Source organism: Stegostoma tigrinum, chromosome 18, assembly GCF_030684315.1.
Source record: "Stegostoma tigrinum isolate sSteTig4 chromosome 18, sSteTig4.hap1, whole genome shotgun sequence".
In the NCBI taxonomy this organism is placed as follows: Eukaryota; Metazoa; Chordata; class Chondrichthyes; order Orectolobiformes; family Stegostomatidae; genus Stegostoma; species Stegostoma tigrinum.
The window spans coordinates 19,950,428-19,977,896 of record NC_081371.1 but is presented as its reverse complement, the minus strand read 5'-3'; the positions used below and the strand labels follow the sequence as shown (position 1 = coordinate 19,977,896).

General features: G+C 39.9%; 1 protein-coding gene across 4 annotated transcripts in view; it reads left to right on the top strand.

The window, feature by feature from the left end:
- fbln1 (fibulin 1) overlaps positions 1-27,469 on the top strand; it is a 182,305-nt gene that overhangs the window by 49,794 nt on the left and 105,042 nt on the right. For all 4 annotated transcript variants that reach the window (XM_048548646.2, XM_048548645.1, XM_048548648.1 and 1 more), the window contains exons 4-6: positions 2,176-2,305; positions 13,954-14,152; positions 23,284-23,349. In XM_048548646.2, the coding sequence (XP_048404603.1) occupies positions 2,176-2,305; positions 13,954-14,152; positions 23,284-23,349 (395 nt within the window). The remainder of the gene's footprint in view (positions 1-2,175; positions 2,306-13,953; positions 14,153-23,283; positions 23,350-27,469) is intronic.

Genomic DNA, 27,469 nt, shown 5'->3' with positions numbered 1-27,469 from the left:
TTAGCCCTGTAGATAGCTGCCCTTCCTCCTGCTATTTATTTTCTGCACCATGCTGCTGCAACAAAGAACTTTGAGCTTTCAATTTGTAATACTTTACTATTTATTGTTCTTCTTGCAAATGACATGCCTTTTTGTTAGTTTGTTGCATATTTTACATATTGGAAAGTAATGCAGAGACAACAATAGCCACTAACACATGTTATTTACAGTGCTTCAAAGTATTACTGCAATCACAAAATGTCTGCACTTGAGTTTACAAATCAAGCCCAGCTACTAACAGCTTCTCTGCTTAACTGTAGCTCCAGGTCAACACCCAGGCTTTACTTACCTCCACGCAAGCCAAACACACATCCAATGAACAACTGAAAACTACAAAAATCACCATTAGTAGGACTTGCTTTTATCAAAATGCATCTCCCTTTTAAGAAATAAGATGATTTATAAGTATTGCTGGATTCTTTAATCTTGTAATAAACTTTTAATTCTGTACCCTCTGCTGAGATATGCAGTCACTCAACAGTGTACTAAGTGTTGGTTGAATGAAGAAATCTTTGAAATGAATGTTCAACACAAAGTTACTGTCTTTATTGAAATTAATAGGCATGCACTAATGGTGCTTCACAGCCTCCATGCCCATTTTTGGGCCTTGTCCAATTCATAGTTATTGGATTTATACAGTATGATTGTAATTCAAAAGTAAGAATGTTAGAATTCCCATTGACTTATGTTGACACTGATGAAACCACTGACTGTGAATGTGAATGTGAATGTTGCTGATGACAGGATGAGGGGTTGTGGGAGGAGGCGATATTACCATTGAGAAATACAGGAAATACCACAAGTGCTACAATGGAGTAGAAAAACAAAGATTAGAAAAAACAGGAAATAATATTTAGAATGTGCAGAGTCAAAACAACTAAGAAACTTAGAAACATAGAAGCTGGAGCAGGAGGAGGCCATGAGGTTAAAAGCTTGTGCTAAACTTTTTCAGGAAATGGTTGTCTTTAACCCTAAAACTTCAGTGGAACCCTGGAGTGATGCCTTTGAGGTTTGACCTTTTCGAAGTGAATTTTAACAATTGCCTTAGGGCTTTATGTTAAACAGGATTGTTTGCTGGAAACATTTGAAGAATGCAAGTGAAGATGGCCAAATATCCTTTAACTTAGATTCGCCAAATTACTACACTTCAAATCTACTGGGTTGGATTTTGACTTTGTAAAACAGTGTAAATTTCAAGTTAATGAATCCATGGCCTGTGTTATATTGATTTAAATGGAATTAAAAATGAGAAGAGATTTCAAACGAGTAGCTGTTTTGCTTTTACTAGTTTTACACAAACATACAAAGCCACAATCTATCTGACTTTGTCCAAACATTACATTAAGTGGAATTGTTCAATGGTCCCTGAAAATGAAAAGTCTTTGTTAGACTTCGATGACACAATGTGGGGCTGGAGGAATACGGCAGGCCAGGCAGCATCAAGGGAGCGAGAAATCTGACATTTCAGGTTGGGACCCTTCTTCAGAAATCCCAAAATGTCAGTTTTCCTGCTCCCCTGATGCTGCCTGGCCTGCTGTGTTCTTCCAGCTCCACAAAATGTTATCTCTGACTCCGGCATCGGAAGTTCTCACTAACTCTTGCTTGGGTTTTGTATGTGTTGGGCAAGAATTCTTAGGCTAACATTTGATTATCTCCAACACCAAACACAAAGAGAGAGATTTTGGGGATTTATAATCTTGGCTGCTTTGATTGATCTCCTGATGACTGGTTCCTCAGTGGCATTGACAAAGGCTGTTTGATACCAGTCTTGTATGACTCAGGAAAACTGCAAAAAGGGGTCAGAAAATGACAGCTGACTTTAAAACTAATTTTAGTAGTTTTCTTGCTTTCCCCAATTTGTTACAGCTCAAATTCCTTCCTCAAATTTGAGAGCTTCATCTTCTTTTCCCCATTTTCTTAGCTCTTCAATATTCTTTCCTTTCTGCAAGCTACTGTGGGTAAATTTTCCTTCAGTTTAGTAATCTTTCTCTTTTGCAGAGTAACATGTGGCATTGATCAATTGTTAGCATGCCTCATTAATATAATTGTAGCTACAAAATACTTCCGAGACTTGGCTGACTGTACCTTTGTTTCCTGTTTTGAAAGAAGACTAAATTGTCACATTCCTCATTACAGAATAGCACAGGAAGAATGCTGTTGGGTAAAGCTTGAAGAAATGCATTGTTCAGATGGTATAAACATGGCCAGGGAAAACCAAGTATGTGAGGTACTTGGCACTAACACAGGCAACTGCAACATGGTAAAGGTAATGCATATTTTTCGTTCTAAGCTCCTTGATATACACTGAAATTTCTTGTGTACAATGCTTCACATAATGTATTGAACTTCATTCACTAATGACCAAAGCCACTGGTTTAGAAAGTAGTTTGTGGCTGTCTGAATGGAATAGGTAGGCTGACATTATTGAGCTGTTGATGCTTGTTGGACAGGACACTAGCCTACATCAACAGTTACAACCCTTAAATGGGCTATGGTGTCAGTCTTTGAAATGCAGGTCCCTTTAAGGGTAGACCAGAACATTTCCAGAATTGATTGAAAGCATGTAGTGTTCATTCAACTTTGTATTTAAGAGCTATGTTCTTACCCTTTCCAAATCCACTTTGATTAGACCCCTCCCTCTCTACCTACCTGTCCTTCACTTTTGGTGGTCTGCATTGCCCTGAATGGACTTTCCATGTAAATTGGAAAACAAGCGTGATTTACTGATGAAAATAGATGAAAAAAGACATTACAGATGATTTGTTGAAGGGGAAAAGATGTCCAGTTGTATGCAACAGCATTTCTAGATATTAAAAGAAAACAAAACATTCTTGTAAATGAGGTTTCTTGAGGCACAATGGTAGTTTCTGTCCGTCTGAGCCAGGGGACTCGGGTCCAGGTTTCACCAGCTCATTTGTAATAACAAATGATTGCCTTTTGGATAGGGAAATGATCCAGAAGGGAAAAGTAGAAACCAGTGTTTCTGTTCATCTAGAGATTTAAAATAAACTTCTTTAATTTTATTAACGTCTCAACATACAGATATCAATCTGCTAAACAATGAGAAAGGAAAAAAGCTGTCAAAATGATGTAGGCAGTTGGAAGGAGGCTGAACGGGGTTCAGCAATCGTCTTAAGCTCTGCAGTGGTTTCAGAAAGAGTTTCTCCTGAAATCATATTCAGTTAGTTTTTTTTAATAACTTAGCTTTTTGGACATAGCCAATGGTCCCTTAAGGAGCATTGGTTAGGCTGCGTCATTATTTTTTGTCTAAGGTCCAAGAATTTTGATCAATAAACAATAGAAATACAAGCCCATGTCAAGATGGTATGTGTCTTAGACAGGATATTGATAGTGATAATATTCTCAGGAACCTGCAGGCTAGAAAGTAGAGGTTGCTGGTTTCAGTCATGCAACTTAAGAAGTCTTGGAAGACTTGCTGCAGTCCAGTAGATAGTACACACCACAGTCATTGTATACTTGTGGGGGGGGGGAACTGGGGACAGGGATGGAAGTGAATAGTTAGGCCGGTTGATGGTGTGTTGCCTAAGCAGCTCATTTTGTCCTAAATGGATTCTTCAGTATTGGTGCATTGCACCTATCCAGAGAAATGAAAAGTATTCCACTCTTGCGCCTTACAAATTCTGTGGACACTTGGAGGAGCCATAAGATTATTTACTGCACTACATGCAATCTTTGACACTTGTAGCCATGACATTTATGTGGCCAGTCCAATTGAATTTCATTTCAATACTGAACCATGGGATGTCAATAGCGGAGAATTCAGTGACTGAAAGTCAAGGAGTGGTCAATGGTTTTGTTTGTGATGGCTTTTATTTGCTGTTAATGTGAAGCAAATGTTGCTTGCCTGATTTCAGCCCAAGCTTAGATGTTGTTCATGTTTTCCTGGGCTTCTATTTAGGGTAATTCTGTTTTGCAAATTGAGCACAAATGGGCATGAGGCCCAAATTTATATGCAAGGGCAATAATGTATGTTTCAGATTAATACTATGGGAACCTCCTTTTCTCCCTTTGCTTGTAAAGTGGTGAAACAATTTCAACACAAGAAGAGTGTGCCTGCTCTGCCATCATATTGGGTATGACCTGGACATGTATTTCTATTGCTTATTGATCCATATTCTTGAAACTTAGACAAAAAAAATGATGCGGCCTTACCAACATTCCTTTATAAACTGCTTAATAATAATTACATCATAAAGCAGAAATTGCTTACTTGTTCGAAATTATTCACATTATGTTTCAATGCAAGAAGTATAACAGGTAAGACAAATGAATGTGGAGCCTTGATTAATAAATGCAGTTATGATGTTGCTGTCACAGAGATATGAAAACAACAGGGTTGTTGTGGTGTGTAATTTTAACTTACTTGTGACTGTGATTCCCTTAGTGCCAAGGGTTTGGATTGGAATCAATTTGTTAGGTGTGTCTAGGAGGGTTTTTCTAAACAGAATATGGATAGTCCAATGGGGAGGGGTCCATATTGGACCTGGTATTGGGAAATGACCCCATACAGGTGATCAAGGTTTCAGTTAGGGAGCATTTTGGGAATAGTGACTATAATTCTATAAGTTTTCGGATACTTATGAATAAAGACAAGAGTGAATCTTGAATGAAGGTGTTAAATTGGGTAAAGGCTAATTATAACCGAATTAGGCGCAAATTGGAGAATGTCGATTGGAAACAGCATTTGAAGTTAAATCCACATCTGCCATGTGAGAGTCTTTTAATGACCAGTTGATTAGAATGTGGCATTTTCCCGTGAAAGGAAGCATACCTCAGATTGATGCAACTAAAAACAATGTCCTTGAAAAATATAGAGTAAGTAAGAAGACGCTCTAACGGGTTGTTGGCAGGGCTAAAAGAGTCTATGAATTGTCCTTGGTCAGCAGTGTTTAGGAAAATTCCAAGGCATTTTATACATTTTTAAGATGAGAGGAGAGAGGTTTGAAAGAGACATGAGAAGCAATTTTTTACACAGAGGGTGGTTTGTTTGTAGAATGAACATCTGGAAGAAGTGGTGGATGTGGGTACAATTACAACATTTAAAAGATATTTGGATGGATATATGTATAGGAAAGGTTTGGAGGGAAATGGGCCAGGAGCAGGCAGGTGGGACTAATTTAGTTTGGGATTATGTTCAACATGAACTAATTGGACCAAAGGGTCTGTTTCTGTGCTGTATGACTGTATGACTCTATATAGTAGCAGTAAGAGGGTAGATAGGAAAAGAGTAGGCACACTAGGGTAAAAGATAAAGGAGGGAGGTTTTGTGTGGAGACAGAGAAAATAGGTGAGTCCTTAATGAGTGCTTTACATCCGTATTCACCAAAGAGAGGGATGTTACGATTAGGAAAATGTTGTGAATATTGTTGGGCAGGTCAACATGACGAAAGAGAAAGAGTTGGGTGCTTTGAAATGTATTATGTTAGACAAGTCCCCAGATGGCGTCTATCCCAGAATACTGTTGGAGGCAAGGGAGAGAATAGTAGGGGCCTTAACAGATATCTTTGTATTGTCTTTGGCCTCAGGCAAAATTCCAGAGGACTGGAGAAAGGCCAATGTTGTTCCTTTGTTTAAGAGGGCAAAAGAAATAATTGAGGAAATTATAAACAAGTGAGCCTGGCTTCAGTGGTGGGGAAGCTGTTGGAGAAGATACTGAGGGACAGATTTATTCACATTTGGAAATGAATGGATTTGGTAGTGATAGGCAAGCATAGGTCTGCATGGGGAAGATCATGTATCACCAACCTGATGGTGTTTTTTGAGGAGGTGACAGGAATGATTGATGGAAGGGCAGTGGATGTTGTCTACATGGACTTTAGCAAGGCATTGATAGCGTACCTCATGGCACGCTGGTAGAGAAGGTTGAATTTCATGGAATATGGGGTGAGCTGACTAGATGGATACAAAACCATCTTGGTCATAGTGGACGCCATGCAGTGGTGCAAGGGTGATTCTCAGAATGGAGATCAGTAACTAGTGGTGTTCTGCAGGGATTAGTGCTGGGGCATTTGTTGCTTTATAGATAGATAGTTTTCTGCAGATAGGATACAGCAGAATAAAGATAGATTATAGATTTGGACAGAGAAATGGCAGGTGGAGTTTAATCCAGACAAATGTGAGGTGGTGCATTTTGGAAGACCAAATTCAGGTGTGAATTATATAATAAATGGCAGCATCCCTAGAAGCATTGATATATAGAGGGATCTGGGTGTACAGGTCCACAAATCCCTGAAAGTGGCAACACAGGTGGATAAGGTGGACAAGAATGCATACAGCCTTCATTGGCTGGGGCATTGAACATAAAAGCTAGCAAATTATGTTACAGTTGTATAAAAATTTAGTCCAGTCATATTTGGAGGATTGCGTGCATTTCTGGTCACTACACTACCAGAAGAAAAGGGATGCTTTGAAGATTGTGTAGGAAATTTTTACCAGGATGTTTCCTGGTCTGGAGGGTTTCAGTTTTGAGGAGATGGTGGATAAAGTCAGACTGTTTTCACTGGAAAGACAGAGGCTGAGGGATGACCTGATACAGGTCTACAAAATTCTGAGAGGCATAGACAAAGTAGATAGTCAGAGGTTTTATCCCAGGCTGGAGAGGTCAACTACAGGAGGGCACAGGTTCAAGGTGAGAGGGGGCAAAGTTAAGGGAGAAATGTGGTGCCAGTGGAGGTGGTTGAAGCAGGCACATTAGCAACATTTAAACGTGTGTCTGATAGGCATGAATGTGAGGAGAACAGAGGAATTGAAACCATGCAATAAGTAACGGGTCTTAATAAAGATTAAGAAATCAGTGCAGGCTTGAAGGGCCTGCTCCTGTGCTGTATTGTATTGTGTTATCTTGGCCAAATATAGTATGCAATGCAAAAATGACTGGCTCTGGATTTAACACAAATCTTCGGTCCTAATTCTCAGTTGGCATAATTTAAACTTGCCTGGAAATGTTAAACCAGAAACTTGCAATTTAGCACTTAAGTGTACATAGTACATGTGGACTCCTCACAAACACTTTCACTGAAGATATGCTGGCACGTAGCAGCACATTGCTGGATAATGTAGGAACTAAAAAGGGGGTGCTGACATACAGCAGCATATTTCACAACAGCTCAGTAACTGAAAGTTACGGTGTACAAGTTTTTTGGATATGGCATTGGAGAAGGAGGTCTAGAACAGGAGGGAAAGGGAGTATCCTATATTCACAGAAGGAAAGGTAGATTCCTTCTAAGGCCTCTAAGGTGTCCAATAAAATGGATTAGAACAGAAAGGATTCTTTTTAGCTCAATTTCTGAAATAAGTATTACTGCTTCGATTTGAATAAGCCATCCCAGAAAGTCTCCTGAAATATTTTAGAGGTCCTCTTTACAGTTCTAGCAGCAATGATCATGAAAATGTAAGTTTCTCTTTAAGTAGCACTTGAAATCAATATTAACACTCTATTTGCTCCCATCGAGTTGGTCCTTGTTCAGTGAGGTAATTAGGACATGTGTCAGTCACCAAATATCAATCAACTTCTCGACAGAATATTAGCAGACATCTTAAGTAGCAATCAGATGTTTAACAAGTGTTGGGCGGCTGGTCTTAGTGATCTAGGAGCAAGGTTCTCTGGGCCCTTTGGAGAAGTACTGTGTTTGGGGGGGGTGGTTGAATGTTGTGACGAAAGATCTCAAGATGGACCCTGTTATCTTCAAATCTCCAATATTTCTGACAGTGGCCAACACGATAATGTTGTACGTCAATGCTGTGGGAAGGTCATTAAGGAAATTATGAAGGTAATTTTACAGTGATTTTTGAATATTACAAACAGCACACCATGGGCCTCCGAAGCCTTGCTGAGAAAAAGAGGTGATAAGTAAACTCCATGATGGCTTTATCATGGCATCGGGCAGACATCTCCTCAGTGATCCATCAACTAAGAAGTAGTGTAATGTCTCACATAGCCCTGTTTCAGTTGGAATTTGTTCTGAACTGAGTAGAACAGGTCATGGGAGTGAGTGGAGGCTCATTCTAAAGCACTTTTACAGCAATGTGGGTTGTGGCTCTTGGTAGCCTTGTTCAGTACAAAGGTCCTTGATAAGTCTCTCTCTCTCTCTTTCTCTGTTAATGTTCAGATGATTCTCCTTAGATCTCTACGCAATATGCTGTTATCAGACAGGCTGTAGTACAGGTTAAAAACTTGAAAATAGCAGCAAACTCAAACTGTCAAATCATGCTTTTAGGTTTTGGGTTAGCACAGGCCCAGAGCACAGAGCCAGCCATTGCTGAGTAAACATAGCTGAACTGTCTCAACCATTAATTTGGATGGCTCTTACTCTGTCAGGATTTTGGGGTGGTAGAAGAGCTATTCTTGTCCCCAGGGAAATCATTTTCAAGGAATTTCTTCTCACTCTTGGAAACATTGACAAATAGCAAAAGGTCTCTTGTGATTCTTTTGCAATTAACGCAGTCAAGTTCTAATACCAGTTGAATCCACAAGTAAAGTCATGTGATCGCTGGCAGCTATTTTGTAAGATTCCTTGTATCCATTATAAAGGCAGACATGTTTCTTTCAAAAAATACATTCACACTGGGGACAGCTTCACCCGACAGCTATTATGAGAGTCCGCATGACTTATCAGGGAGGGTGGAGTAGCCCAGAACTGACTGAAGTATTTACATTCTACCTTGATTTGGCCTTGATTTTTCAGTTGGATCTTCTAGAATGATTTCTTCCTTTTTTTTCAATATGTTGTTTTCATTCAGCCTGGAATATCTTTCAGCATAACGCAAAGCATTATGTGTTTTCCCATTTATACACTCCAGGTGGTGATTTACAATCCCAGTGATCTATTGACAGCAGTTGTTTTCTCTTGGGGATGTGCTCTCATACAGGAGCTCTTATGTCTGATGAAGTAATCCTTCCACTGTCCAAACTGACAGGATCCAACTGGATGTATCTGTGTGGTCACATATTGATCAATTGTTCCACTCTCCCCATGAACTCTGATATTGAACAAGTGTCATTCAAAAGTAACATGAATATAAGATTTAAGTTGTGTCTTTAAAGTCTATAAAATCTGTCCTGTCTAGCATTTCTCGTCAGTGAGATCTAAGCTGCAATACAGCTAGTAGCATTCTTTCCACAAGAATTTCAACTCTAATTTGCTCAGTCTTTTTATTTAATTCTATAGCTATCTTATAGTTTTGTCACCACTGGAAGAAAACATACCCAAATCTATCTCATATCTCCTTTTATTTCCGTGACAGTAAGGAATGGAACACTCATGGGCACTCTGACTCACCTTGTAATTCAATGTTACTTAGAATTTTTATTTTTTGCTTCTTTCTTGCTGTCTATGTCAACAGCTGGTTCTCTTACAGCTCTGAAAATTCACTCAAACTCAATTGCAGCATTGCTGGGACCACGTTACAAATAATTTATGATTCCTGCCAAAGACTACACAAAAAGGCAGTTACAGCAGAGCAGAGACCACACTACAACAGCAGATCAGCCAGTAAATACAATTGCATTTCTACAAACAGCCTCTACAGTCTCAGGCAGTGTGTACCAGATCCCAAACAGGCATTGCTAAAAGGATTTTTGTCTGTCCTGTTATTCTTTTTTCAGTCACCTCAAATCAGTATCTTCTAATTCTTAACTCTTTAGCTGATTGGGAAAATTTCTCCTTATCAACTTTGCCCAGGTTCCACATGAGTTTGAACAGTTCTATCAAATTTCTTCATAAATGATTCTACTCTAAGAGCAAGAGGCCCCAGATTTGCTAAACCACCTGTATAATTGATATCTTTCATCCATTAGAAATGCTCGTGCAAAACCAATTTTCCTCCCATGCCTTCATGTTTGTCCTTAAGTGTGGTGCTTAGAATTTGACGCAATACTCATGTGGATGCTGAATCAGATATAACATAACTTCCTTACTGTTGTACTTTATGTTTTATTTGTAGTTCCAGTGTAGAGTAATCAGTCATCATATATGATGATGACGTAACAATGAGCACATGATTATGTGGTGAAATCTGGAAGGGATTAGGTGCTGTAAAATCTTTTAAAGGTCTCATGTGTATAGAATGTGTGTAGTTGTAAAACAAGATTTCTAGCAAAGAGGGCATGGACTCAAGCAGCTTGCTTTTAAGAGACAAGACATCCCCAAATTACCTATTATACCCTGACCACAAAGCAGCAGAAGAGACATAAAAGAAGATACAATGCCACTCGCAGAAACATTCCAGCGAACAGAAAGACCATGGCAGGTTTTTTTAAGTCTCCGAGATTACAAAGTGTAGAGCTGGATGAACACAGCAGGCCAAGCAGCATCCATGTCTCCATCTTGTTTCAGTGCTCCAGATTACGGAGGATAAAATGACAAATTTGAAGATCAGATAGTAATCTTCCTAGGGAAAATGAATGTCACCGAAAACAAGCTTGGAATGTGAAACTAGAAGTGTATGAAAATCCTGCAGAATTTAAATTACATATAGGTGTCAAGGGTTACTGTACTATCAGGCCAAGTAAAATAGCTCAAACAAATTACATCACAACCCTCATCCATTAAATTACAAAGTTCTGGAGGAATTCCAATACAAGTAAAACACCAGGTCATGGCAAAGCTGAAATATAAAGAGCAAGAAATCTTAAAGTTCTCTATCTCATTTAAAATCAGGAATGCTCACTACTAAGTAGAAAGGCATGCCTAAGATTGAGATCGATCTGTACTTTATCTAGTGCTTTAAGCCAATATTGCTACCTGCACATTGAGATACCAGTCTGGCATATCTCAAGCTGTGGATGTCTGCACACACTGTCCCTGAGGCTACTTGCTCCTTAACATTTAAATACTGCTCTTGAATTCATTCTATACAATAACTTTCCTCTATTTACATCTGTACAGTGTAAGTAATCTATTAAAGTTCTTTAATGTAGTATTAAGACCTCTCCGTTTGCATGCTCTTGATAAACTGGTGTCTTTACTCTTGCTGAGAGACATGTAATGAATCCTGCGGGTTTTTCTTTGTTGTATATAATTTATACTGAAGGCCAGCATTCCAAAAATTGCAACATTTAGTATTGTAGAGTTCTGAAGTGGTTGCTACATACAACCTTTCCAAAATTAATGATGACAGTTCTGTCTTGAGATAAGGGCACGATGAATTACACAGCAGTTTAGGGGTCACTGAAGAGTAGTTCAAAGTTTACAAAGTCTGAAGGACAATGCGTTCTGAGACAAATAAATGTACTCTTCTTGTTTGAAGTGCTGTTTTCTCAGCTACTAGGTGGCCTGTTAGTCCATTGGACTAAAGTTGCGGCATTGATTTTTACGTTGCTCAAAAGCAATGCAAAATATTCGCACTTAAGTTAGACTAATTTGTTGCAAATTTTTGACTAAATTGTAACTTTCCATATGCTGTTTCTAAATCAGCCGCCAAAAATTACTCATTTGGCTAAAACACAGTGAAGTTCAGGCCAGTTAAAACATGCTGAAGTGTCCAAATGTTTAACAGAAAGATCAGTTTGTTGCAACAGAAACAGCAGCAGCAGCAGTGCTAGACAGTCACAGGTTGTTGTTAGAGATATCCCTTCTTAAGCTTTCTCCAATCCTACCTGGAAGAAGACTTCAATGTATGCTCCTCTTCCTTCAAATGTTGACTGAAAAGAGCCCTCAACTGGGCAAGTTTCTTTCCAGTTGGTGTACATTATTCTGGTAGTTTACTTCTATTTACTCACGGAGTCTTTATAAACATTAATGTCATTATGAACATCATCATTGCCAATTTCACTACTATCACTATCATCACCTCCACTCCTCCTTAAGATGTTCTGGGACTCTGAATAGATGTCCTTGAGTATATTACTGGAACAATGATGATGTACTGTGTCTATAATAGCTGTATGACTCTGTACACCACATGATGTAGTATAGGTTTGGCTGTCCCATATTCTGTGAAATCATTCTTTCTCTCACTTCTTGGCTTAAGCAAGGTCAATGTTTTCCAGTCATCCTGAATGGCCCTTGAGGCATTTTGACAATGCAAGACCTCAACCGATCTGTTTTTCTAATGACTATGATTTCTAACTTCAAGTCCTTTCAAGATTGACAGAATTTTTATTCTGTGTCTAGATTGTACCACCTCTGGTTTTACAGTGTTTTTTTTTCTCTCCAGCTCTTTTATCTTCTTGTCATCTTTAGAAGTTATGTTTAGCTAAGGTTATGTTTTAAACTTTGTCTCTGGACTTTTCACCTCTTCCCATTAACAGTTCAGTTGGTGAGTATCCACAATTCAATGGCATAGCTCTGTAACTGAGTACAGTTAATTCCTAATTTGGACTCTTTTGCATCCTTGACTCCTCAATCACTCTTTCTGCCTCACTGGTTGTGAGAATAGAGTGAAGAACTGTCATCTGGTTGATACCTGCCTTCAAAGTGCACATCCCCAATCACCAGGTGAAGGTCCAATGCATGTATATATTTATGAAGGTCCAATGAATATGCAATATATGTGAAGGTACAGTGCATATACAATAAATGCCTACCTGTAAATGACGTTCGCTTTCAGGCAGCCCTAAATAACCTTCTACTTTCTGACCAATGTCCCAGGATCTTTTATGCCATGTTAACTCCTCTCTTAACCTGTCCTGCCACTTTCAACTATGGTGTACATAGATTCCCAGGCAGGACACATGTGGTCAGGGAGTCCAGGTTGCAGGAATGCCACTTCTGTCTCAAGTAGCATCAATGCATTTGCAAACAAGCTTATGGTGTGTGCTCCGATCAGGGATTAAATTTTAGCCTTTACACTCCTGTTGTCCTGGAGTGAGAGCCCAAATCCAAATAACTATTTGTTTCGGCAGCAAGTGCGCATTCTGCAAAGTTATGATGATAAAATGTATTAGACTGAAACCAAAGCTTCTGACGGACTTGAAAAGTAGAAGAACAGAGTACAAACCGAAGCTTCTGACGGACTTGATAAAAAGAAGAACACTGTACAAAAGTCACTGTCTCTTCCTAAACATATTTTTTATAGTTTAGCTCTGCTGTAGTAATGGTTCTCAACTTTGGCATCTGAATGATTCAGGAGTAGGAATGAACAAAAACAGAAGTTGCTGGAAAAGCTCAGCAAGTCTGGCAGCATCTGTGAAGAAAAAAATCAGAGTTAACTATGATATTTTCTTCACAGATGCTGCCAGACCTGCAAAGCTTTATCAGCAACTTCTGTTCTTGTTCCTGATTTACAGCATCCACAGTTCTTTCAGTTTTTATTTAGGAGTGGGAAGGTATGGGTTAGAGAAGCAGGATATGCCCTGGAGACAGTAGCAGTCTGTCAATGGCCTTGTTGTCAGGTCCTTCTGCTCCTGCAACCTCTTTAGAATTTTGCATTTTATACTGCCTTTCCTTGTTCTTCCTACATAAATATGTCAATATAAATTTCTCTACATCAAATTTCACACACCATCTATCTGCCCATTCCATCACTCTGTCTGTGACCTTGCAACCCATCATTATTGTCTACACAATTCACATTACTTTTAAGTTTTACATAATCTGCAATTAAATCATGTCTCACAACAAAATGGATGCTCGCACAATATAATGGAGCACAAAAATGTGAGGCCTCAGAATATTTAGGGATATTGGTTAAATTTACTTAAAGGCATGAGTTGATAATCACGGTTTGGCACTGTAGCTAAATAAATGGCCAGCCAACAGCATTTATAGCTCTCAAATCTGCTCCCTGATCATTGGTAAACTCCTTGTTTCAAGTGAACCATTTCCCAATGATTTGTTCAATTTCATTATTTAGTTATAATTATTACCTTCTCCCCATTCCTAGATTAATAAATTAAATAATTTTGCTTTATTTTTGTATTTCTTACCCACTCTATTACTCTTTATTTTACAGAAATGCTGTCAGTGTTGCCTTCTTGGTAAAGGAGCTAAAGCTAATGGACTCAACTGTGAAGCAAATCCAGCATTGGGGTACCAGTGTGGACAGGTCTACAGGGCATGCTGCGTCGGAGAACAAGAAGACATCAGTCTTCCAGCTACAGGAAATAACATAGAAGAACATTCAATACCAGATATGCACAATCAGAGTACAGGTAAAACAGAGAGAAAAATATTATTTTGGAGTCCACAAATAAAGAAGCATAAAGCTGAAAGTAACAATACCTGTTCAGATAGAAAAAATATTGACATTTCAAGATAAATGCTATGATAACAAAAGTGAAGGATCACTGTTGAATTTTCACACTCCCCAATCATGTATGTACAGTCAGAAAATTTCCTGGCTCCAAAGCCGACATGAGTGAAAGTGCCCTAAATTGTTAGATTTTGTTTGGGGAAGTGGGTGCTTGAAAAGGTGTAAAGCCTGCCACACCTGGTAACAGTGCAGAGGCAGCAACAGGAGATGCCAGGTGCCAAGGCAATCTTTTCAAAAGGCCCATCACGGTATTTTTGGATTTGGCAAATAAATCAAATGATGTCCCTTACCCATTACGCCCCCCTCAATGCATCACACATTCTTATAGCCCATCTATTCTATCCACCCTAGCCCCATGGCTCCTGCTATGCTCCACAATAACCTTCAATACACCCCCAATGGCATTTGCCTTGCATATCTTGCATGCCAATCTATCACCTTCAATGACAATTGCTCACTAATGAGTGTGATTATCCACCTTTTGAAATTCTGTGTCACTGGTCATGGGTTTTGTGAGTCTTGGTGTGGCCTATGACCCCAATCCTACAGCCACATCTCTGACAGCACATTCTGCATGTGTTTCCAGGAAGTGGAATTGGCATTCCATTCTCTGGTTCCTCCTCTGTACTTTCTCTTGCTGATGGGTGTTCCAAAGAACTGTTTCCTTAATACAGGAGCTACATCCAAATTGGTTTCTTCTGAATAAGGGTATCCCATGCAATGACATATATGTTGCATTATGTTGGGGGAAACCTTGAGGGAATCTTTGAAACACTCCCTTTGTCCTCCTCTTGTTCAAGTGCCTTCCTTGAGCTGGATGAAGATGATTTGCTTTGGTAGTCAGCAGTCAGCCATTCTTAGCAAGTGGCTGGCCTATTGGATCAGAGATAATGGGAACTGCAGATGGTGGAGAATCCAAGATAACAAAGTGTGGAGCTGGATGAACACAGCAGGCCAAGCAGCATCTCAGGAGCACAAAAGCTGACCTATACTCTCCTCTCCACCTATCTCCTTTTCTCTCCATCTTCGGTCCACCTCCCCCTCTCTCCCCATTTATTCCAGAACCCTCTCCCCATCCCCCTCTCTGATAAAGGGTCTAGGCCTGAAACGTCAGCTTTTGTGCTCCTGAGATGCTGCTTGGCCTGCTGTGTTCATCCAGCTCCACACTTTGTTATGCTGGCCTATGGGAGTTGGTTTCAGATGTATTATCACCTCGATGTTCGTGCTGTTGGTTACTTCAAGGTTTCTGATGTTAGTATGTTTGTCCTCCCAGGAGATACAGAGAATCCATCTCAAACAGTGTTGATGGTACTTCACAAGTGCTTTGAGGTGGAGTATACATATATTGCTACTTCAAGACCAATCCATACACTTCCACCCAACCCCATGGCTCCTCCATGTAAAATTTTGTGTCAAATCACACCAATTCATGACTCCCCCAATGACTATCATAGACCATTATAGTTTTAGAGTCATAGAGTAATGCATCACGGAAGCCGACCCTTCGGTCCAACCAGTCGATGCCATCCACGTTCTTAAACTAAATTAATCCCACCGACCTGCTCTTGGCCCACATCCCTCCAAACATTTTCTATTCGTAAAGTTATCCAATTGTCTTTTAAATGTTGTAACTGGACCTGCATCCACCACTTTCTCTGGCACTTCATTCCACACTCAAATCGCTGTGTGTGCATAAAACAGTTGCCCCTCGTATCCTTTTTTAAAACTTTCTCCTTTCACCTTAAAAATATGCTCCCTAGTATTGAACCCCCCCACTCTAGGGAATAGACCGTTGTCATTTACCTTCTCTATCCTCCTCATGATGTTATAAACCTCAATAAGGTCATGTCTCAACCTCCTACACTCTAGTCTATTTTATATCTCAAACCCTCTATTCCTGGCAACATCCTGGTTAATATTTTCCAAACCCACTCCAGTTTAATAATATCCTTTCTGTAACAGGGTGAGTAGAGTACTGCACGCAGTACTCCAGCAGAGACCTCACTAACATACTGTACAACTTAAATGTGATGTCCCAAATCCTAGATTCAAAAGTCTGAGCAATGAAGACAAGTGTGCTAAATGCCTTCTTAATCACCCTGTCTACCTGTGAAGCAAATTTCAAGAATTATGTATTTGAACCTCTAGGTCTCTCTGTTCTACAACACTATCCAGGGCCCTACCAATAACTGTATAAGTCCTGCCCTTGTTTCTATTATGAAAATGCAATACCTCACGTTTATCCAAGTTCTTATGCCAAATTAATGCCATGTCAGGTAAACTCATGCCGTTATACCCACCACCATTTTCCCTTACACACTTCATGCCAACTAACTTATTATCCACCACAGGCAGACCTAAGGAGTGAAATGAAATAAAAAACTTGAAGTATTTCTTATAGCTGTTATTACATTTAAAAGAAAACAGACTTATGAAGGCCTATTCAAGACATTGAAATCCCTTCAGTACTTAACGCATTACATTTGGAAACATTTGTACAATTAGCCCAACATCAAGGATAGGTAATTTCTTAGTAACCACTTGGAGATGTCAATTAAACTAGGAACTTATATAGCCCTAACGGTGATGATGTTAGATTGTGAAAGCATTAATCCATTAAGATAATCTTCATTCTTTTGTCAAAAATGTTGATTAAAATTGCTACTGAGAGTCATCATATTGTGTATTTTTCAAAAAGAAAAGTTAAAAGTTTGGGGATTTTAATGGCTTGATAGCTTGACAGTTCCACAAAACGTATCCACTTGTTATGGACACTAATATTGCCTGTTAGCAACCCCTAAAAGGTACCTGACCTTTCTCAAAGGATATTTATCTTCTCCCAAAGGGGCACTTGACCTCTCTAAAAAGAGTTACTGATCTCTTCCAAAGAGATACCTGATTTCTCCATAAAGGCACCTGACCTTGCCAAAAAAAACAACCGTAGAGATAGACCTCTTCCTCAATTAGTCTTAAGGCCATAAGTCATTTTTCAGAAACCTGGTTGACGAAACAAAATTGCTACTGACTCAAAGATGCTGTGCTGCTACATGTGTTGCTACCTTTGTGAACAATGGATGTGTGAAATACCTCTCATGCATGTTTGTCCCTCCCCGCCCAGTGCCAGGTTCAAGAGGGGTCATTTGGAATTGGCCTCCAGTGCACATTTGGCCAAGATGTGGAAACTGTCAGACTCAGTGAACAATTGAACCTTGGTTTTGACCTTTTGGTGGCAGCATCTCATCTGAGTTCAGCTGGTGCTATTTTTAGAGTTAGAAGATTGTGGATTTGAACTCAGATCTCAGAAAGAAGTGTTTAATTGAGGCTGCAAGTTTTTGTGGTACTGAGAAAATGCAAGATTGTAAAAGGTGCAATCAGACATTACATTAGGATCTAATCTGCCTTTGTATCTCTATTGTTCAGTGGAATGTAAATGACTCTAGCATACCATTTGAGGTTTAGTTGAGAGTACTGATATCCAACCCGACCCAAATGATTTCCTTCAAATGCTGCCATTCAAAACTAATTTCATTCATTTTATTGTCTTTTTCATAGAATGCCCATAGTGTAGAAACAGCCATTCAGTCCATTAAATCCCCCAAACTCCCTGACCCCCCAATCTATCCTCGTAACCCTACACATCCCTGGGCACTGCAAGCAATTGAGCATGGGCAATCCATGTAAACTGCACATCTTTGGACTGTGGGAGAAAACCGATGCAGACATGGAGAGAATATGCAAACTCCAAACTCCACACAGATAGTCACTCAAGGCTAAAATCAAATCCAAGTCCCCGGTGTTGTGAGGTAGCAGTACTAACCACTGAGCCACTGTACCACCCATACTTTTTGTACTTTATTTATACATTCTTGCTCCTGCATTTTCCCACATAGCAACTATATGAAATTATAAACAGATCGGATATTAATACAAAGCAGTAACAGTTATTTATCCACATAAAATGTTTGTGAAACACCTTTACTCAGTGCCATCTTAACAATTTCCATTGGAATAGAATGTGAATTCTTAAATACGCAAGTGGTGACAAGTGATACACAATGAATGTTAATTTTAGGCTCCAATGTGAAATGGTTTTGTATTAATAATAAATACAATCTCTGGCACACATTATGCTCCTTCAAATTACAGGCATGCAATAATCTCTCTCACAGTGTGTTTCTGTGATGACAGAACTAAAATAAAAATACATAATGCATTTATCTTTTGGTCAGGATAAATCTTCCTCTTTCCAATTTGCTGTTTCCACTTCTCTGTTGGATCATCTATTCCATCCCTTCCAACTGGTAGCAGCAGATATGTGAGAAAGGCCCAGGGCTGAATTTCACAACCTCCTGACTGAAATTCCCAGACAAGGTTTCTTTTGAAAAAGGAGACTTGCTGTCTGTGCCTTCTCTTTAAGTGATGATTACTAAAAGAAAACTGCATATTAAAGTAATATTGTTGCTGCCAGTGGGCATTTTTTTGACACTGAGAGGTCTGCTATATTATATTGTATGACAGAATGTGTGGAAGTATGCATTATGAAGTTAGATGAGCAGATTGCAATGAACTGTCAAATTTACAGCCAGCAGCATAAATATTAGAAGTCACAATCAACATCTTGCGCTATCTTTAAGTGCATTCTATTCTGATTGGCCTGGATTTTGTAGCCATTGGTGAAGCTTGTAATTACAATTAACAATGCTGACAAATGCCTAGAAGAAGGCTTTGTGAGCTTTTGAGAATAGATTTGCTGTAATACGGATCAAAATCCTGGAACCCTATCCGATAGCGCTATGGATTTACCACAATGCAACTGCTGGATTGAGTGATGTCAAAGTGGGTGACACTGCTATTTGTGCTGGTACAGGTGAGGGAAATATCATACGGTATACCAAGTGGCTGAGTAGGCAAGGACCTGAAGGTTCTTGTGAACAGAGGGTGCAGATGAGTGCTGACTTTTCCCACATGACCAGGAGGAGGCCATGATATCATGCCAGCCTGGTCCAAGGTTGCTACTTGGGTCACTGAAGTGTCCTCAGTTTCCAGCAAGGCAAGAAAAAGGTCAATGATCTTCTGCACTCCACCAGGGTAACTCACACAAAGGCTGTACTAAGGAAGGACAGCAGATTCCCTCCCCAAAAGGGCAGTAATGCATTAGACAAAAGAAACCTTGTCTGGGAATTTCAGTCAGGAGGTTGTGAAATTCAGCCCTGGGCCTTTCTCACACCTGCTGCTACCAGTTGGAAGGGATGGAATAGATGATCCAACAGAGAAGTGGAAACAGCAAATTGGCTGAGTAGGCAACACAAAGGCTATGCAGCGGTAGCAGTGCTGGGGATTGGAGTGCAAGAGAGCAAGTTAAGTAAGATGTTGATGCTATAGTGGATGGTAGAGAATGAGCTTTGCTGGTAAGTGGGTAAAGTAGCAGAGTTAGAATGAATGTGGTGATCATGATCAAAGCCTGTCTAATGCATTACTGCCCTTTTGGGGAGGGAATCTGCTGTCCTTCCTTAGTACAGCCTTTGTGTGAGTTACCCTGGTGGAGTGCAGAAGATCATTGACCTTTTTCTTGCCTTGCTGGAAACTGAGGACACTTCAGTGACCCAAGTAGCAACCTTGGACCAGGCTGGCATGATATCATGGCCTCCTCTGGGTCATGTGGGAAAAGTCAGCACTCATCTGCACCCTCTGTTCACAAGGACCTTCAGGTCCTGTATTCAAAGTAGGCCAACTTCTCCCTGTCTGTGATGTCTGAGGCAATTTGTGTGCAACTGTGCAGGGTAAGTCAGGATTGCTAGCACTTGACTGAGTGCACAATGGTCTTTTAAACATGGCACCATTACCAGAGATGCCAGTGTAGATGCCAGCACTTTACAAATCCACAACCACTTCCACCTAGAAGGACAAGGGCAGCAGATATATGGGAACACCACAACATTCAAGTTCCCCTCCAAGCCACTCAAAATCCTGACTTGGAAATATATCATCATTCGTTCACTGTTGCTGGGTCAATATCCTGGAATTCCGTCCCTAATGGCATTGTTGGTCAACCCACAGCAAGTGGACTGCAATGGTTCAAGAAGGCAGCACACCACCACCTTCTTGAGGGCAAATAGGGATGGGCAATAATGCCAGAGATGCCAGTGTATCCCAGGATATCCCAGCAATGGTGTGTACTTCCATTTACAGTGAATGAAAAAATGAAGCCAGTATCATGCGCAAGGGCGCTTAGGGTTGTGGAAGTATTTACTCAGGAAAATTTGGGATGATCAGATGAGAGAAATTGCTAGGCTTTGAGGACAGAAACCTTCCACAAAGCTTGATGAAAATGCCACATACAAAATTTGGGGAGCTTCAAATCACAGTGGTTATATTGCTTGATTTTTTTTCTTACATATTCAATTTGTGGGATGTGGGCATTGCTGGCTAGTCAGCATTTATTGCCCATCCCTATTTGCCCTCAAGAAGGTGGTGGTGTGCTGCCTTCTTGAACCATTGCAGTCCACTTGCTGTGGGTTGACCAACAATGCCATTAGGGAGGGAATTCCAGGATATTGACCCAGCAACAGTGAAGGAATGATGATATATTTCCAAGTCAGGATTTTGAGTGGCTTGGAGGGGAACTTGAATGTTGTGGTGTTCCCATATATCTGCTGCCCTTGTCCTTCTAGGTGGAAGTGGTTGTGGATTTGTAAAGTGCTGTCTGAGGATCTTTGGTGAATTTCTGCAGTGCATCTTGTAGATAGTATACACCGCTGCTACTGAGCGTCGGTGGTGGAGGGAGTGGATGCTTGTAGATACAGTGCCAATCAAGTGGACTGTTTTGTCCTGGAAGGTGTTGAGCTTCTTGAGTGTTATTGGGCTGCACTCATCCAAGGAAATGGAGAGTACTCCATCACATTCCTGACTTGTGCCTTGTAGATAGTGGACAGGCTCTGGGGATTTAGGGGATAAGTTACTCACCACAGTATTCCTAGTTTCTGACTTGCACTTGTAGCCACTGCATTTATGTGGTCCAGTTGAGTTTGTAATCAATGTTGAAAGTGGGGGATTCAGTGATGGTAACGCCACTGAATGTTGAGGGGCAGTGGTTAGATTGTCTGTTGTTAGTGATGATCATAGCCTGACATTTATGTGGCGCGAATCTTACTTGGCACGTGTCAGCCCAAGCCTAGATATTGTCCAGATCTTGCTGCATTTGGACATAGACAGTCTTAGTGTCTGACGAGCAACGAATGGTGCTGAACGTTGTGCAATTATTGACAATGACCCCACTTTTGACCTTATGATGGAGGAAAGGTCATCAATGAAGAGGCTGAAGATGGTTGGTCCTATGATACTGCCCTGGAAAATCCTGCAGAGATGTCCTGGAGCTGAGATGACTGACCTTGAACAACAATGACCATCTTCCTATGTCAGGTATGACTCTAACCACCAGAGAGTTTTCCCCTGATACCCATTGATTCCAGTTTTGCTAGAACCCTTGATGCCACACTTGGTAGAATGAAGCCTTGGCATCAAGGGCTGTCACTCTCACCACACCACTGGAATTCAGCTCTTTTGTCCATATATGAACCAAGGCTGTAGTAAGGTCGGGTGCTGAGTAGCCCTGTGGAACCCAAACTGGGCATCACTGAGCAGCTTATTTCTGAGCAGGTGCTGCTTGCTAGCACTGTTGATGACACCTTCCATCATTTTATTGATGATTGACAGTAGACTAAAGGGACAGTAATTGGCTGGGTTGGATTTGTCCTACTTTTTACGAACTTGATATACTTGAGGATAGATGCCCGACACACATTGTCAGCAGATGCCAGCATTGTAACTGTATTGGAGCAGCTTGGCTAGGGGAGTGGCAAGTTCTGAAGCACAAGTCTTCAGTACTATTGCTGGAATGTTGTCAGGGCTCATAGCCTTTGCATATCCAGTGCTTTCAATTGTTTCTTGGTATCATGTGGAGTGAATTGAATTGGCTGAAGATTGATATCTATCATAATGGGAACCACTGGAGGAGGTTGAGGTGGAACATCCACTTGGCACTTCTGGCTGAAGATTGCTACGAAAGCTTCAGCCTTATCTTTTGCACTGATGTGCTGGGCTCTTCTGTCAATGAGGATGGGGATATTTGTGGACCCTCCGCCTCTAGTGAGTTGTTCAATTGTCCACCATCATTCATGACTGGATTCACAATTCTGTCTGAACAAACTGTCTTGTGATTTCCATATGGTCCTGATACGGAACACCAGTCTGCAGTGCAACAATGTTCATATATATCTGAGAGTTCAAATCCCACTGTAGCAGCTAGGGAATATATTTCCATTAATTATAAAATCTAGAATAATTAAACAAATTATAAATTTCAAGAAAATTTAATTTCAATAATGATGACATGAAGATTGTGGTAAAAGCCAGTCTAACTCATTACTGTCCTTTTTGGGGAGGGAATCTGCTCTCCTTACTTAGTATAGCCCCAGTGTGAATCTAGACCCCCAAAATGGGTTGACTCTTACCTGCCCTCTGATGGTCTTGCAAACCATTAAACTGCGTACTGATGGCAACATATACTGATATTCAATAACTGAAATAAATCCTTTCTGGAATCCTTTGTACCATTTCAATCCGTTATTTCACAATCTGGATCAAGTAGTCATTTCTTTCAGTTTTAGATTATTATTCTGCTTCCAAATAAAAAAAACCTTGTTCATGTATTTATTTGATTTTAACAGGATATTTGGCTAAGTCACCTAATGAAAATTCCAGAGTCACACATTTTTCATTCAAAAAGGGATATGACTATAAATATATTTAATGGACCTAAGTCCCTCATTTTTATGGTTCTTAGTAGATGATGTATGGCCTCTAGTAACTTAATTTCATTACTGTAAATGTTTTGACTTATAATTTCTCAATACACCAAGTTTGCACAATGGAAAAATGACAAGTTAACTGAAATCGGTTTACAATCTGAGTTTGTTTGTTTGTTGTGTGGAATGCCCTTTTGTGAGCTCTGTCCATTTGTTTCTTTTTCAGGCAGTTCCCAACCCAGAAAACCATTACTAGAGTTGGAGGATCCATTCCTGAATGATCGATGCAGAGGTACAGAGGATCACTGTTATACCCACTCGGCGAGATTTGGACCCCTCTTTCTTTCATAACCACACAACACTTTTCTCTGTTGTGCTATGAAGAAGTATATCTTCTGTAATTCTGAAGCTGTATTTTGTGCTGTACACTATAAAGCCAGATACTGCCACCAATTTCTGCAATATTTTATGAATAGCTGTCCTAAAAGAGGCAGAATGCAACCTTTAATCTGGATAATTACATAGTTAATTAACTCCCTCATCCTTGTCATATGAATTTTCTCATGAGCCATTATTATGTCAACTGTAAAAGTTGGAATGGCTGTGGACTTTGGATGCCAACCCTCAGAACTTGATTGTAACTCTGCAATAGCTCCACATATTTCAAATAAGGGAAAATAAAATGAGGCAGTAATTAATATACAGTGACTAGAGTTATTTTTAGCAATGGTTCAGAGTAAGTGACAGCAGACTGGCTGTTTGTTATAGTCACTGATCTTCTGTTCGATTGAAATTCCTAAAGAATTATTACTGAACAAAAATGGTGATTATGATTAATTTCTTTATACAGAGATTGTTTTCGGGATGGAATGAATTAAGAGCGAATGAAGAAAGATGGTTATGCCTTTTTAAGGAAAATCAAATAAATATCTGAAACAGAGAAGTCTGAAATGCCAGGGGAAAGGGCAGGGCTGTGAAATTGGTTATGGATTGTGAAGCAAAGCTGGCACACACACAGTGACCTAGATTTTACATTAATGAGTTTGTTAATGCATACCATTATTATGGAGCAACATGAACTTCTGGCATCTGCACAGCGCATTTAAATTTAGAAGTCCAGAATTGCTGTTAGTGTGCCTTGCTATTCCACAGGGTGTGTTGTAGCTGTCCTGAGCAATAGACTTGACAGTGAAAGGCCTGCAGTGGCTTGAACCCAAGATCCTTGCACACAAAACACTAAAGCTTGAGCCTGGTGCATTCAAGAGTAAGTGAATATTTAACAATATGGAAATAAATGTCTCTTTCCATCCTATCACCAATCTCCTCCTTGGTTCTTCATGGTCCTTTTACATTGGCCTAAACACTTTTTAACTTCTATTTTTCTTCTGTTCTGATGTAAAGTCATCACCTCAAAGAATTAGCTTTGTTTCTTTTCACAGATGCTGTTTTTGCTCTTATTTCAGATTTGCAGGACTTGTATCATTTTACTTTCATATCAATGGATAATTATTGCCAAATAACTTTTTAATGAGAAGTTAAATGAACATTTATTTTGCATGTGGCTTCTCAATCCTTCAAAATACAGAAGATTTGGAGATTTTAAGAATCAATGATACTACTATTTTTGCTTTTTCTGTCTATTTTTTCGTTCACTCCTCTAGCTTATTCTCTTGTTCCAATTTTTCCCTTTCATTTATTCTGATTCCTGAACAATTTAAATCTAATTTACAACTCTGCTTTATGCTTCCTGATTTAGATTCTGTGGAGAGAATTTTAATCTAAAATGGCTAAATGGCTTTGGGTCAATTGTGGGGCTAAAGAGTTAAAAATCAGATTCTGGTCAAACTTAGCTGTTAATTCACCTCTTGGCTTTAAACGTGGGTGTCGAGCCAGCCTGCTGCAAGGGGCTGTGTTTATATTTCAAGTTGATAATGAGGATGAGAACTTAATTGCCTTTCAGTCTTTAAATTTTCATCGGATGGTTTGCTTTCCTAAGGCACAGAGAGCCTGGCAGTTATGCCCAGTTCAAGGTTAGATGGCTTCTAGAGGAGGCCTTTACACCCTTGTCCTTTACCCAGGATGCCTGTCTAAATAATCCACACAATAGGGAATCCCTCCTGACCATTCCCATGAAGCCTCCGATGCAAGCCACCAACCCCATGGCTTCTAATCCCCTACCAAACATCTGACCTATCTTCCACCGATGTCAGGAATTCTCACACCTTGGACCCTAATAACTGCCTCTCTCCAATTCCAATCCCTTCCCCATCAATAGGCTCTTAACCTGTCTCTCAGCTCAAACCACCAGCTCCCCCAAAGCTCCAGCAAGTTGTTTTACTTTTTCCCTTCTCCCTCCTACACAACCCAAGACTGTGGGAATGGCAGCCAATGTGATTAACCTCCATCTCCTAACTGACTCACTTCCTCCTCTTGATCAGTCAATGGCCTGTCTCTGTGATCGCCAACACTTCCCCTAATCCACCCATAGTTTCACTGACTATTTGGACAGGGAACTGACTGGTGCCATGATCTCTGTGCCATTCAGACCATTTTTGGTCGTGGTGAGGAAGTTAAGTAAAAATGCAGCCTCTTGTGTCTCTGTGAGAATTTTACAGTGTTTGAAGAGCCTCATTGTGTGATGCCTGCTCATGAACGTCCTGTAGAGTGTGCCATGGTTGATCAGACTGCGCATGAGAACAAGTCTTGATTTAAAGGACTATGAAAACTTTATGAATGGCTGTCAGTGAGATGAATGGCGAGCACTGTTACTTTGCTCCTAACTGCAAAATCCAGGCCAAGGAGCCTCTTTCTGTGCTGTGAATGAGTATCTGTGACTGTATTGCTGCCGGAGTAGGAAATTCTCACTGGAGCCTGATCAATGTTCCCCTATTCAGCTCAGACTAACAAAAAACAATTAACTGACAATTTATCTCAGTGCTGTTTGTGGAAAGTTGCTATCAAAGAATAGCTTCTACATTTATTTCGGCAACAACAGTCTTCATAGTTCACAATTAGCTCATAGTGTGAAGCTCTACTTGGAGGCCTCAGCTTCTACCTTATTGACAATTCAAGCAGTTTTATGTTGACCTACCTGAAATAAGACTTCTTGTTACATGCATGAAAAAGCTCTTTCATATAATACCATTACGAGCTGCGTATTATGTGATAAAACATACACAATTTAACTCTAATAAAACGTACGCATTTAAGCTTCATGAGGAGTCACACATGAATCTCAAAACACCATTGTTATTTACTGACATCTACTGGCAGAAAAAATATCAATACTTCTACACAGTACAATAGTCTTACCCCACTGATCTTCTGTTGAACTGCAGCTCGTTGCAGTTCCCTCATACTTCTCACAAATGTAATCAGAATCTTTGGCTTCACCCTTTGTCTCTTATCCTATATTGTTATGATCACTTCAAAAGGCTTGATTTTCACTCACTCCAACCTCATGCACGTACACAAGATTTTAAATCAGACTGATTAGCTTCCCCTTTAAACCTAATAATCCTACATTCTCCACTTCCAAAGCTACCACCAAAAAATGCAGCTATTTATTTTGTGTCAATGTTTATTTTTCCTTCTAACACTATTAGCTCTCTATAAAGTTTAAGTTTGTCCAAAACTTGAATTACTTTCCAAATGTTGGGAGATTCTGCAAACATTTCCTGCAGACCGTGGAAAGAATATTTAGTTATCTGTTATGTTGTGTCATTTCTAGCCTTCAGACTCTTTCCTATTTCCTAGTCATATTTTTTTTGTCTGTTTCTTATGTCAACATTACTGTCTTGAATTTACTGCCTTGTACACCTTCACGTGTTATATTGCCAGCTAGATTCCAATTTGGTACTCGCAGCAAAATGTGCATTAGAAATGACTCCCAGAGCCAAATAGCTCTAACCATAATGTAGGGAGTTAATTGAGATAAGGTTGTATAATAAGTTTGCAGTAGATTCTGAGACAAAGACGATGTGCAGATTATGTCTGAGGCAAAATCACACAGGCTTTTCTTGTGCTTCTTCTCCAAATCCAGAAGTGCTTATTGAACCCATCAATAACCATCCAGCAAAGACATTCTCATCCTGTCAACTCTTGATGCAGTGAGTGAAAACATTGCTCAAATGAAGAATGTTGCAAGAAATTGAGTTTTGAACAGATCATGAAGAAGACACCTATTTGGAAGAAGAGGAGAAATACCACTATGAGGAAAGATGAAGGGTCTAGGCCCAAAACGTCAGCGTTTGTGCTCCTAAGATGCTGCTTGGCCTGCTGTGTTCACCCAGCTCCACACTTTGTTATCGAGGAAAGAAGAAGAATAGTTTATAACGTGTTAAAGAAAATAAGAGGTTGTATTTTACTGCAATAAAGATATAGCAAGAAGGACCAGACTGTTTCAAATGCTC